This window comes from Onychomys torridus, chromosome 7 (genome assembly GCF_903995425.1).
Source record: "Onychomys torridus chromosome 7, mOncTor1.1, whole genome shotgun sequence".
NCBI classification, from domain to species: domain Eukaryota; kingdom Metazoa; phylum Chordata; class Mammalia; order Rodentia; family Cricetidae; genus Onychomys; species Onychomys torridus.
In genome coordinates this window covers 51,640,227-51,652,387 of record NC_050449.1, presented here as the reverse complement: position 1 = coordinate 51,652,387, position 12,161 = coordinate 51,640,227, and the positions used below count along the sequence as shown (strand labels likewise).

Sequence of the window (12,161 nt, the reverse complement as noted above, 5' to 3'; positions counted from 1 at the left end):
ATCTAATGTGTGGGCAGAAGGAAGAAGGAAGCTAGGCATAAAGGTCTAGATTGCAGAAGTCCACCTGCCCAGCGTGGCTGGACAGAGAGGCAGCTTCTAAGAGGGTGTCATATGACTTAGATTAGCAGTGCCCCTGTGGAAGGAAAGAGAAAGGCCAGAAGAAGAAAGCATCACGTGTGAGGTAGAGCACTAGGGAATCTGTGAGTCTTAGAAATTGCACTATTCAGGGATAGGAAAGATGAGCTGGGGTCAAACACATGGGGCTTGGGAGAAGTCAGGACTTTATTTCACACTTTCCAGAACATTCACCCTGTTCAGCTTGCTCTTTTTTTCATGCACACACTCTTGTCATTGAGTACCCTATAGAGTGTTAATCAGACAATGGAGTACACTGTTGGAAACTCACTGCTTGAAGTCAGGCTACACCCTCTCCGTGCACTCTGGTTCTTTGTCCCAAGTGGGCAACTTTGGCAGCTGCTAGGCCAATGTTTATCTGCTCAGTTGCTTTCTTATTTCTATATCACAATTGTTTGGCAGGACTCTTATTACCTTATGTTGGGTATGTTCAGAAACTGAAGTGTAGAATCTGGAGGGAAAAGGAACCCCCTTAGGAAATTGAGGTCTATGGGAAGGGACAGGGCAGGGAAAGACTGAGTCTCACAGTGTTAGAGCCTGTGGGACCTGGAGGCTCACTTGATAGGCCTTTCACTTATGAGTGATAGGGTCTAGGGCTCTCTGTGTCTGGATGTTTGAGCCTAAAGTTTGGTAGATTGGGGAGAGGGAAGTCATCTAGGACGTCAAAGTCTGTAGGCAGGTGCTATAGCTGTATGGAGAGAATGGAATACTTATTCATCAAATTAAAGAAGTGTGATGGGGGCTGGGTGGTGGTGGAGCATGTCTTTAATTCCGGGACTCAGGAGGCAGGGGCAGGTGGATCTCTGTGAGTTCGAGGTCAGCCTGGTCTACAGAGTGAGTTCCAGGACAGCTAAGACTACACAGAAAAACCTTGTCTTGAAAAACCAAAAAAAGGAAAAAAGAAAAAAAAGAAGTGTGATGGGATCAGAATCCCAGAAGAAAGTCTCTAAGACTTTCCAGAAGCTGGAATGGTTGGCCACAGGTGACAGAAAGGCAGCTCTGGGCAGGAACCAATGACATCCCATAGCAAAGCTGCGACAAAGCAAGGACAAGCTGGGCTGCTGCTGAAGCCGGACATGCTAACGGTTCCCCCTTGCTTACCAGCCCTGTCTGTCCCCACCCTTCCTGCCTACCCACTCACCCACCCCTGGGGAATTTGTAGTGCATTACATCCTCCTGGGGCTCATGATGTTGCTGAGGCTGATTTCTGGCCATCGAGGAGCACCGCCCCATGGCAGAAGCAGGGTTACTGCCTGCAGTTGGGTAACATAGCAGACAGGATGTTAGTGACTCCTTTCTCAGTTTTGAAATGCACTTACCCAGGAAATGTGGTTTCAGACCCAGGAATACCCATGCTCCATTTGGTAGGATATTATGTGTATAAAAGAGATTTCTCCTCCACACACCTGGCCCTTGTGCTTGTGATGTTTCAGAGGAAACAACAACAACAAAGAATTAAAAATTACTCAAGGCAAGATCAGGGTTAGAGTGTTAGTCCCTGGAAAGGTTGAACGCTCTTCTCCAGCAGTGGTATTGGGCTTGACTGCTCAGAGATGGGGCCTGGAGACTTTGGACAGTGTAGAAGAATGGTTAGCAGGGAGACTTAATGGTAACAGGCTTTTCTCATGGATTCCTAACTCATAAAATGAAGCCAACTGGAACCACATCTGTTTGTCTGTCCATCTGCCACTGAATAATCAATTAAGAAGGCAACAGTTTACTTCATGCTGGGCATGGAAACATCTGTTGCCAAACAAATGAGAATTGGTGTCTTTGAGGGCTGAATATACAGCCTTTGATCGGAAGGCTGTGTTGAGTACACACAGCACAGTGATCCCTGGTGAGGACTCTCAGGCCCCAGGAGATGGCTTCAAATGCAGTGCCAGGCAGTTTGAAGGCAGTTTATCTGACTGTGAGGAGAATTAGAAGCATTTTAAAATCATACTTTGGAGAGGTTTGTTGAGTTCTGTGAGTTCCATGAGAAACAATGTGTAAAAATGAGCGAGAAATGTTCAGTTAGCTTCTGGAGTGTAAAATGGTTGATGGCTCATATAAGCCAGGAAAGGTGGTCTGGCGCCTGACCCCCAGCCTGATTAGACACATAGCTTGTGCCACCAGGAAGGCCTCTCTATTTCTGTGACCTGGCCGAGTCTCAGTATTATCGCCACTGGATCAAGTGCTCTCCTTGAAAAGCTGCTTCGAATGCCAGGGGCCATTCAGCTTGGCCTATGCCAGAGTTATGCTTTCTCAAAGCTCATGGGTGTGTCCTCTTTAAAAGAAAGTCTGATGATTCCATACTAATGTTAGGAGGGGGAAATGCCTTCAGTGTGCCTCAGAAAAATGGCTACTGCAAAAGAATCAAAGAAAATAAAATGCCAGGTATGGGCAGAAACGAGGGCAAAGGTTTATAGCCGGCATCATGTAAAGCTGGCTCCTGACGCCTTAGGAGCCCTCTCCCGTAGAGTCACAGAAAGGAGTGTTCTGAGTTGATTCCACCTTCCTTCTTTCCATGGTAGAGCACCTGCCCATCTTCAGAGATGGTCTCCCTGAGGTATCTTAATCCCGAGCCCCCTGCCAAGACTATTTCCACTGCCCAAAGGAGACAGAAATTGAGAGGTCTCGGTGTTCATAGGCACTAACCTAGAAGGAGGGTCCATGCCACCTGGGACAGGACAGGATGAAGGACTCCTGACTGCAGCGTGGGGTCTCTCCCGACCTGCCAGCCCTTCCCCTTCCTGCAGCCTGCAGCTAGCAGAAGGATTCTGCAGGCTGCTTACTTAGAACTCAGAGTGTCTTCCTTTAGAACTGTGCTGTTAAAAGGAAGCATGCTGTTAAAGCAGTGTAAAGTTGAATTTTCCTTGAATTTAACAGAAAAACAAATTAGACTCGCCAAGTTCTAAGTATGTTTTAGGATCTGGGGATGAAGCTCAGTGGTAGAGTATCTGCTGAGTTGTGTGAGGCCCTGGGTTTGATCCCCAGTCACCAAAAAGGGAAGGAAAAAGAAAGGAGAGAGAGAGAGAGAGAGAGAGAGAGAGAGAGAGAGAGAGAGAGAGAGAACCCTTCCAAAAAGATTCCTCTAAGCTCAAACCTTCTTTAAAAAAATTATTGGAGGGGCTGGCAAGATGGCCCAATGGGTAAGAGCACTTAGTGACCTAAGTTTAATCCCAGAGGCTACATGGTGAAGAGAGAAATGACTTCTGCAAGTTGTCCTCTGATTTCCACACATAAGCTGTGTCCTCTGACCCCCCCCCCACACACACACACAAATACTTTTTCAAAAACCTACCGAAGTCTAATTGTTTGTAAGGAAGCACTCCATCTTAGCATTCACGGAATCTAAGCCATGGACGGTCCGAATGCTCAGTTCCAGTCCCTGCAGGTTTGTTTCCCTCTCAACTCGGGCATTTTACACCATCAACCCCAAACTGTTGGATTTCCGCCCCTCCCCCCACACCCCCACAACTGGAGATGGAATCTGGGATGAGTGTTTACTACCTCTGAGCTGCATGCTGTCAGCACCCAGAGTCTGTGTTTTGGTTGGGCTCCTGACTGAAGGACACAGTAAATATTTTCCTTCAAGGAGGACCCCTGTGTTCCAAGCTGCTTGTGTCTCTCTTGGGTTAGAGACCATTCATGGCCCCTCATAGACTTGAGTGACGTCTTAGCCAAGTCTAGTAGTGTTCCTGGGTCACACTCTTCCCTTCTGAATGTTGTACACACTGCTGCTTTATTGGTTAAAAAAAAAAAAAAAAAAAAAAAAAAAGCAGAGGGCCAAGGTAGATTTTCTTTTTCTGTCTTGGTGTGTGTGTTGTGTAAGCCTGTGTGCAAATGTGGGGGGGAGTAAGCATGCTCGTACATATGGAAGCCAGAGGTTGACACTGGCTGTCTCTTTTCAGTAGTCACCTTGCTTTTTGAGGCATGGTCTGTGACAACATGAAGCTCATCCCCTGGATAGACCTTTACACCCAGCTTTTTACACAGGTGCTGGGGGTCTAAAGTCAGGTCCATCTGCAGCACGAGCCATCTCCCCAGCACCCTCTTTTCTGTCTTAGTGCCCAAAGATGTTTCTTATTATTGAAATTTGTTAATTAACCAATGTCCTGGCTAGTTTTATATCAACTTGACACAAGGTAGCGCGCTGGAGAGGAGGGATCCTCAACTGAGAAAATACTTCCATAACTTTGGGTTGTAGGCAAGCCTTTAGGACATTTTCTTAATTAGTGATCAATGTGAGAGGCCCTAGCCCATCATGGATGGTGCCATCCCTGGGATGGTGGTCCTAGGTTCTATAAGAAAGCAGGCTGAGCAAGCCATGAGGAGCAAGCCAGTAAGTAGCACCCCTCCATGACCCCTGCATTAGCTCCTGCCTCCAAGTTCCTGCCCTGTTTGAGTTCTTGTCCTGACTTCCTTCTGTGATGAACAGTGCTGTGGAAGAGTAAACCAAATAAACCCTTTCCTCCCCAAGTTGCTTTGGTCATGGTGTTTCATCACAACATTAGAAACCTAAGACATCCAAGCTGTCTTGATGGTGAGCATTTTGTATCAAATTATTCTGGAACTTGCCAGACTCCATCATCTCAAACGTCTGTGACATTTTCCTACATCCCTCTTCTTTTTCCTCACTTTCTGCCTTCTGAGCCTTGTTCTTGCTTTGCTACCACTGATATCACACCTTTTGGTTTATTTTTTCAGTGTTTTCCTATTAATAACCAAACAGTATCAGTACACTTTGAAGGGAACTTACTTAACATTTGAGTGGGTTAACCAAAATTAGAACTGCCATATACAGGCAAAGCCACATAATAGTCATTATAACTTTCTTGATAATTCCAGAATTGCTGTGTAACATATGGAATCATTGTCTATTTTGCATATCACCAGATTATGTCAATGTTTAATGATGAATTTTGGTCATTTAATTTTGTAACAAATTTCTGGCATGGCATATCTTACACTTTAGACATACTCTGCCAAAGCTGTTAAGGTTAGTGTGGTATTTCAAGATGGGTATAAGTAAATGGCAGAATTGGCTGTTTTTATATGTTGCTTGTCTAATAGAGTAGCATGCTGTTGTCTTAGTCTCTTACTGAATATTCTTTGTTTGTTTGTTTGTTTGTTTTTGTTTTTGTTTTTCTAGACAGGGTTTCTCTGTGTAGCTTTGCGCCTTTCCTGGAACTCACTCGGTAGCCAGGGCTGGCCTCGAACTCACAGAGATCCGCCTGGCTCTGCCTCCCGAGGTGCTAGGATTAAAGGCGTGCACCACCACTGCCCAGTGTGAATATCCTTTTTTAACTCATGGTCTTAACTGATTATTTTAGATATTCTTTTTTTTTTTTTTTTTTTTTTTTTTAAGATTTATTTATTTATTTATCATGCATACAGTCTTCTGCCTGCATGTATGCCTGCCAGCCAGAAGAGGGCACCAGATCTCATTATAGATGGTTATGAGCTACCATGTGGTTGTTGGGAATTGAACTCAGGACCTCTGAAAGAGCAGCGAGTGCTCCTAAACTCTGATCCATCTCTCCAACCCTATTTTGGATATTCTATTTTGCTGTTTTGTTTAGTGAAAATAGATCAGACTTAAATAAAAATAACTCAATCACTGTGCTTATCTGTAGAATAAAGCTTGCTTTTCTTTGTGTGCATGTGTGTGTACACATGACTGTGTGTGTGCATAACTGTGTGTATGTGTACATGACTTGTGTATGCATGACTATGTGTTTGCATACATGGTACATGACTATATGCATGACTCTGTGTGTGTGTGTGTGTGTGTGTGTGTGTGTGAGTGTTTGTAGACTGGAAGTTGATGTTAGTGTCTTCTTCGGTTGCTATCCGCCTTACTTTTTGAGACAGAGTCACAGAGCCTGGGCTCCCTAATTCAGCCAGACTGACAGGCTGCAAATTCCAAGGATCCAGCTGTCTCTGCCTCCCCAGGCTGGGATTACAGATGTGGGTCACCATGCCTTGTTTTTGTGAGTGCTGGGGACCCAAACTCAGGCCTCATGCTGTGCATGCAGTAAGCACTTTACCAACTAAGCCATCTTCTCAGTCCCCAAATTCATTTTCTTTCTTGCAACATTTATTGGCAAATTCTGTTAATATTCATCAGTAATTATAACGTATCATCACAAAATTCAATGAATTTCCCCCTCAATTCTCTAATCTTGTTGAAAAAGTTGGGTGTTCTTTATTACCATGTAACTGACATGAGACTCTTTCGGTTGTGAGCGGAAAGGGCACAGTTTCCACACCCACACCTCAGCTTCTCCTTTGGAAATTCCAGGATGGAGGCACTGGGGAGTCTTGATTGGAGTAGGAGGGACCAAGATAGGCCAAGCTTTGGGGAGTGCCCGATCGGCAAACTGAAGACAGTGGTAGTGATCTGACAGGGGAGGAGCCAGGGTTTTTCTGTCAACGTCTTTTTGTCCTAGCTTCTGCTGCACATAGCTGACTTCCTAACGTTTTTGAAGTAGATGAAGGTAGACTCAGCAATAAGAATTACTGGTGAGTGCTGGAGAGATGGCTCAGCTGCTCTTCCAAAGGTCCCCAGTTCAATTCCTGGCAACCACACGGTGGCTCACAACCATTTATAGTGGGATCTGCTGCCCTCTTCTGGCATAAAGTCGTAATGCAGCTAGAGCTCTGGTATACATAAACAAATCTTAAAAAAGAATTACTGGTGAACTGTATTTGAAGTAGTAGAGAGGGAGGCATCTTTGATGACCCCATAGTATCTGTCTTGAGAATGGTGGTGCCATTCATTCCCCTGAGAATGTCAGGAAGAGCCGGGGACCTGGGACACAATGGATACTGCCTCCTGAATGAGTGGTGTGTCCAGTGTTTTAAGCCAGATCCTTTGGGTTCTAGTTCCATGCTTGTTTTAGTGAGTGCTGCCTGACTGAGGAGGGTCCCCATTGCCTTCCTTCCACAGGGTTTTCAAACATTTCTTTGCTATTTGGTTCATCGGTTCCTACAGATGACATTTATAATCATTTGGCTAAGTTTTTAAAATCTCATAATTAGATTTAAATGTCTTTAAAATATTTATGCTACCCTGAGGATGGACTATCTTACAATATTTAGTCTTTCTAATGAGGAACTTCATCTACTTTTCTGGGTTTTAAGAATCTTTTTTATTTTAAAATTACATTTATCTATTTCTTTATTTTTCTTTCTTCCTTATTTATTTATTTATTTGCGGGGTTTTTTTTTTTTTTTTTTTTTGAGACAGGGTTTCTGTGTAGCTTTGGAGCCTGTCCTGGAACTCACTCTGTAGACCAGGCTGGCCTCGAACTCACAGAGATCCACCTGCCTCTGCCTCCTGAGTGGTGGGACTAAAGGCATGTGCCACCACCACCCAGCTATTTTTAAAAAATTTTTCATACAATATATTTTGATCATATTCTCTCCCCTTTCCCAACTCCTCCCAGATCTCCCTCCCTACTCAACCAATTGCATGTTCTCTCTCTCTCTCTCTCAAAAAAAAAAAAAAGCAAACAGAAAAGCAAAACCGTGGAACCAGTTCTGTGTTGCCCAGCTACTACTGAGCACAGGCCTGCCCTGCAGTGTGGTTCATACACCCTGTGTCGTTTCACTGAAGAAAACTCTATTAGCTGCAAGAGCTTCCTGGGTAGGAGTTGGACTTTGTACCTTCTTCCGGTTCACCAGGACATTGACTGATTATGTACTTGTGCCTGTGTGCATCTGCCACGGCACAGATGTGGAGGTCAGAGGTCAACTCAAAGAAGCTGGGGTTATTTTCTTCGCCATGTGAGTCCTGGGGATCCAGCTCGGGTGGCCAGGTTGGCTGGCTCTCACCTTTCTCTACTGAGCTGTCTCACTGGCCCACTCTTCTGTTCTTTAGACTTCTTTCTAATGAGCTTTTGTTATTTTCTTTGAATAAATCTTGCATATTTCTTGCTAGTATGTCTAAGTATTTTATAACAGTTTTGGATTATTGTTGTGAGTGGAACCCCCGCCCACCTCTATTTTTATTTCCTTTGATGGAATAGAATTAAGATCTCCCACCCTCCCCCCCCCCCCTCCTTCTCCCTTCCTGCCCCTCCCCCTCCTTGCTCCACCTCCTTTCTCTGTCACTCTTTCAATTCGGGTGTAATATGGTCATTTTGCTGAGTCATTTCTTGCGGACTCAGTAGTGTTTTAGTTCATTCTTTTGTGTATTCTGGAAGGAAGTAACTGGCCATATGCCCTTCTGGAGATACAACTCTCTGTCTTGACTAAAGCAAGTTCTTGTCATAGAACCCCGTAAGACATCCTTGTCACCTCTGCCTCTTTCCTAGTGCCAAGCACATAGTACAGGCCTAGTGAGTGTCCCTCAGATGAGGGGGAAGGAACCACTGGGCTAAGATCATTCCTGGGTTCAGAGAGTTAGGGGCTTTGGAAGGCCAGTGACCTGCAAATGGCGTGCTCCTGAGGTACAGTCCCTCCTCTGCTCCATTGCTGCTTATCTCAGTCTGGTTCTGCCTCTGGATAACAGGACCCTGTTGCTTAGATCAGACTCCATGGATGGAAATGCTGCACGCTTGGGGCCTGTTCTCTTCCCACACTCTGGGCTCTCTGGGAATCCTTTGTCTCCAGCTTCTGATTGAGTGCTGAGGCGTCATCACTTTGAGTGGTCTGTGGGGGGTGAGAGCTGGTAAAGCAGAGGACCAGGGCCTGCCAGCAGCATTCTGTTGATAGTTCCGGGCCGTGTCGGTCTTGGTTACTGAGGCCAAGTGGCCCCAGGTAGGACCTTTCCCCAGGTCTCCAGTGAACTTTTTCTTAGCATCGGGGATGAGAGTAAATTGCAGACTATCTCTGGAGAAGTCGCTGAAAGTATCTTTCCCGGTAACTTTTGAAGCCACAGACTTACTGTGGTTAAGAACTTAGACCGAGGCTGCTACCTGGCTCCTGTGTTAATTTCCCATTGCGGCTTTAACAAATCACCACAGACGCGGGTTTACAACAATGCAGATCCCTTTTCTTGTCCTCCTGGACTTCAGATGTTTGAAATGGGTCTGGGCTGCCCACATTCCTTGGCACCTCTTCCCTTCCATCTCCAAAGCCAACAGGAGGTGTGACTCCAGCCTCTGCTCCATCCTCTCTCACTCACCTGCCTCCTTCTCTCTTTTATTACAGCTCCTGAGATGACACCCAGATAACTCAGAGTAATCGCTCAATCTTAAAACTCTTTTTAAACTATCTTTTTAAAAGATTTGCTTATTTATGTGTTTTGCCTGCATGTATGTATGCACATGTGTGCTTAGGGCCTGCAAAGGTAAGAAGAGAGCATCAGATCTCCTGGAACTGGAGTTACAGACATTGTGAGCCACTGTGTAGGTGCTGGGAATCAACCTGGGGACCTCTGCAAGAGTACCAAGTGCTCTAAACATCTGAGCTGTCTCTGCAGCTCCAATAACCTCAAGATTCTTAATTTAATCACACACACATTTAAAGTCCCTTCACCTTGTAACATATTCAAAAATTAGGTAGTAAATGCTGTGAAATTCTGTTAGCCTATATATTAAATTGATGAATAAAAACTATATATATATATATATAATGCACACCATAATGTTGTGATATACATTGTAGAACTGGAAAAATCCAACTAATTAAAATACCCACAACATCATATACTTACCATTAATGAATATTTTTACATGCATAAAATATTAAGATAGAGAGATGCATTCTTTGATCTAGCAATCTATTATTTGTACTCTATTTCATAGAGAGAAAGGCACCCATACATTAGGCTGCCTAACATAGATGTTATGTTATTTAATCACTGTTCACATCAGTCAAAAAAAATAAAAGGGAGAGAGAAGAAAGGCAGAAAGAAAATGCACAAACAGGAAATCACGGGAGTGTTTGCCAAAAGGGAGCCTGTTGAACTAAGCAATTGTCCATGTAGTTATAATGGAGCTATTAAAAAGAATACACTAGGTTTGTCCCTATGGACTAAAGAAATGTTCTGAATGAAAGATTAGAGAAGGAAGTTACCAGGTAATTGTAGTATGATTTTATTTTTTAGGGACAAACATTAGCCCTCCACATTGCTGACCTGTCAAGTCTTGGTTACTTCAGCTGTGAAAAGGGAATGATAAAAGCACCCAGTCAGTGCTTACAAATGTGCAGTGACATGCACGTCAGCGGCTTTGGAGTTTGGATATGGAGCAGTGGGAAGAAGAAACCATACCGAGCTCAGCTGAGGCCTGAGTGGGCAGGGTAGGGTCAGAGCTAGGGTTAGGGGTTGGTAAGAGATGGAGGAGAGTGGTTCTTTCTTTTTGTCTGTGTCTGCATTGCTGCATAGGTGGAGGAACTGTTACTGTGGTAGGTTTTTTTAGTTTTAAAAATGTGTGCATGTGTGTGGGTGCACATGTGCTGTGGCACTCATGTAGAGGTTGGAGGACAGCTTGTCTCCTTCCACCATATGGGTTCTAGGGAATCAAACTCAGGTTGTCAGGCTTGGCCGCGAGTGCCTTTACTTCCTCAACTTGCTGGCTCTGTGGTAGCTTTTTACTGTCTGGTATTTTATGGATAGATCCGTTATCATAACCATAAACACAGACACTGAGTAGGGAAAAGCATAAACTGAGAAAGAGCATGTCCTAAGTGGGTCCGATGTGTCCGCAGCATCTACTGCCGAGGCTGTGCCAAACCTCTGTGTTGCGCATGCGCCCTCCTGGACGGCGACCACAACCATCTCCGGTGCGACATTGGCGACGAGATCCAGCAGCGGTATGAGGAGCTGGGCACCATGACGCAGGCGCTGCAGGAGCAGGACAGGGTCTTCGACAGTGCTCACGCGCAGATGCGCTCCACCATAGGCCAGCTGGAGCACGCACGCGCAGACACTGAGGAGCGGATCCGCGCACGCGTTCGCCAGGTGGTAGAGCATGTGCAGGCGCAGGAGCGCCAGCTGCTTGAGGCGGTGAATGCACGCTACCAGAGGGACTACCAGGAAATAGCTGGTCAGCTGGGCCACCTGGAAGCTGTGCTGCAGCGCATCCGCAGTGGTGGGGCGCTGGTCAATAAGATGAAGCTCTATGCCTCCGACCAGGAGGTGCTGGACATGCATGGCTTTCTGCGCAAGGCACTCTGCCGCCTGAGCCAGGAGGAGCCCCAGAACCAGCAAGTCCAGCTGCGCACCAGCGGCTTCGAGGAGTTCAAGTGGTGCCTGCAGGACCTCATCTCCTGTATCACCCAGAGGACAGGTAAGTGCTGAGGCCACACTCGTCGGCAGCTGGTTTGACCTTGAAAGGGCCCACAGGGGAAGCCTAGACAGAAAAGATGATCGATCTCCATTTGATAGATGAAAGACAACTATTAGGTCTTAGGTTCCAGAGGGCAGAATAAAGGATATGATGATCTGGTGTGGCAGGCACCCAGAGGAGGCACTTTGCTAACTTATAAGACTCTATGGAATAGATGTGACTTTGTCAACCTTGGGGAACGTGGAAATTGAAAAGCTGCTGAGCTGAGAAACAGGATGTGGTATCCTTGCAGCCGGATATGGCCTCTTAAGTCCCTAATGTCCAGGAAAAGAGAGGTAAACTGGGATGTAAGGTTAGGAGAGAAGGAGGCTCAGGAAATCTAGCAGTGAGGTACTTGGTCAGACACTGCAAGGAAGAATTCCCCTAGAATGAGGCAGCCAACTGCCAGCCTTGAGGTCCTTACTAGTACTTGACTCTTAGGAGGTGCAGAAGTGCCAGACCAGTTCCTTCCTCAAACATTATCCTGTCAAAATGGGAGAAGATTCTGGGCCACAAAGCATAGTTTAGAGACATGCTTGGCTCTGAATCAAAATCCAGGAGCTATGTCCTGTATGAACTGATGGCGTCGAAGGGCTTTCAGAACAAAGACCATGAGTGCACATGTACACCTTCAGGCCTTTCGTTTAAATCTTTTGGCTGGAAGGTCAACTCTGAGCAGCTATTGAGGGGTACCCCTACTGGCTACTGGCAGGTTCCGAGAATGAAGGCTCCCTCCTGGAGCTGATGGCCATGGGCTTGTAA

General features: G+C 45.6%; 1 protein-coding gene across 6 annotated transcripts in view; it reads left to right on the top strand.

The window, feature by feature from the left end:
• Pml (PML nuclear body scaffold) overlaps positions 1-12,161 on the top strand; it is a 47,610-nt gene that overhangs the window by 4,882 nt on the left and 30,567 nt on the right. For all 6 annotated transcript variants that reach the window (XR_004945394.1, XR_004945393.1, XM_036191689.1 and 3 more), the window contains exon 3: positions 10,780-11,360. Coding sequence is in view for 4 of the 6 variants with exons in the window: in XM_036191689.1 (XP_036047582.1) it covers positions 10,780-11,360 (581 nt within the window). In the remaining 2 variants the exon portion in view is untranslated. The remainder of the gene's footprint in view (positions 1-10,779; positions 11,361-12,161) is intronic.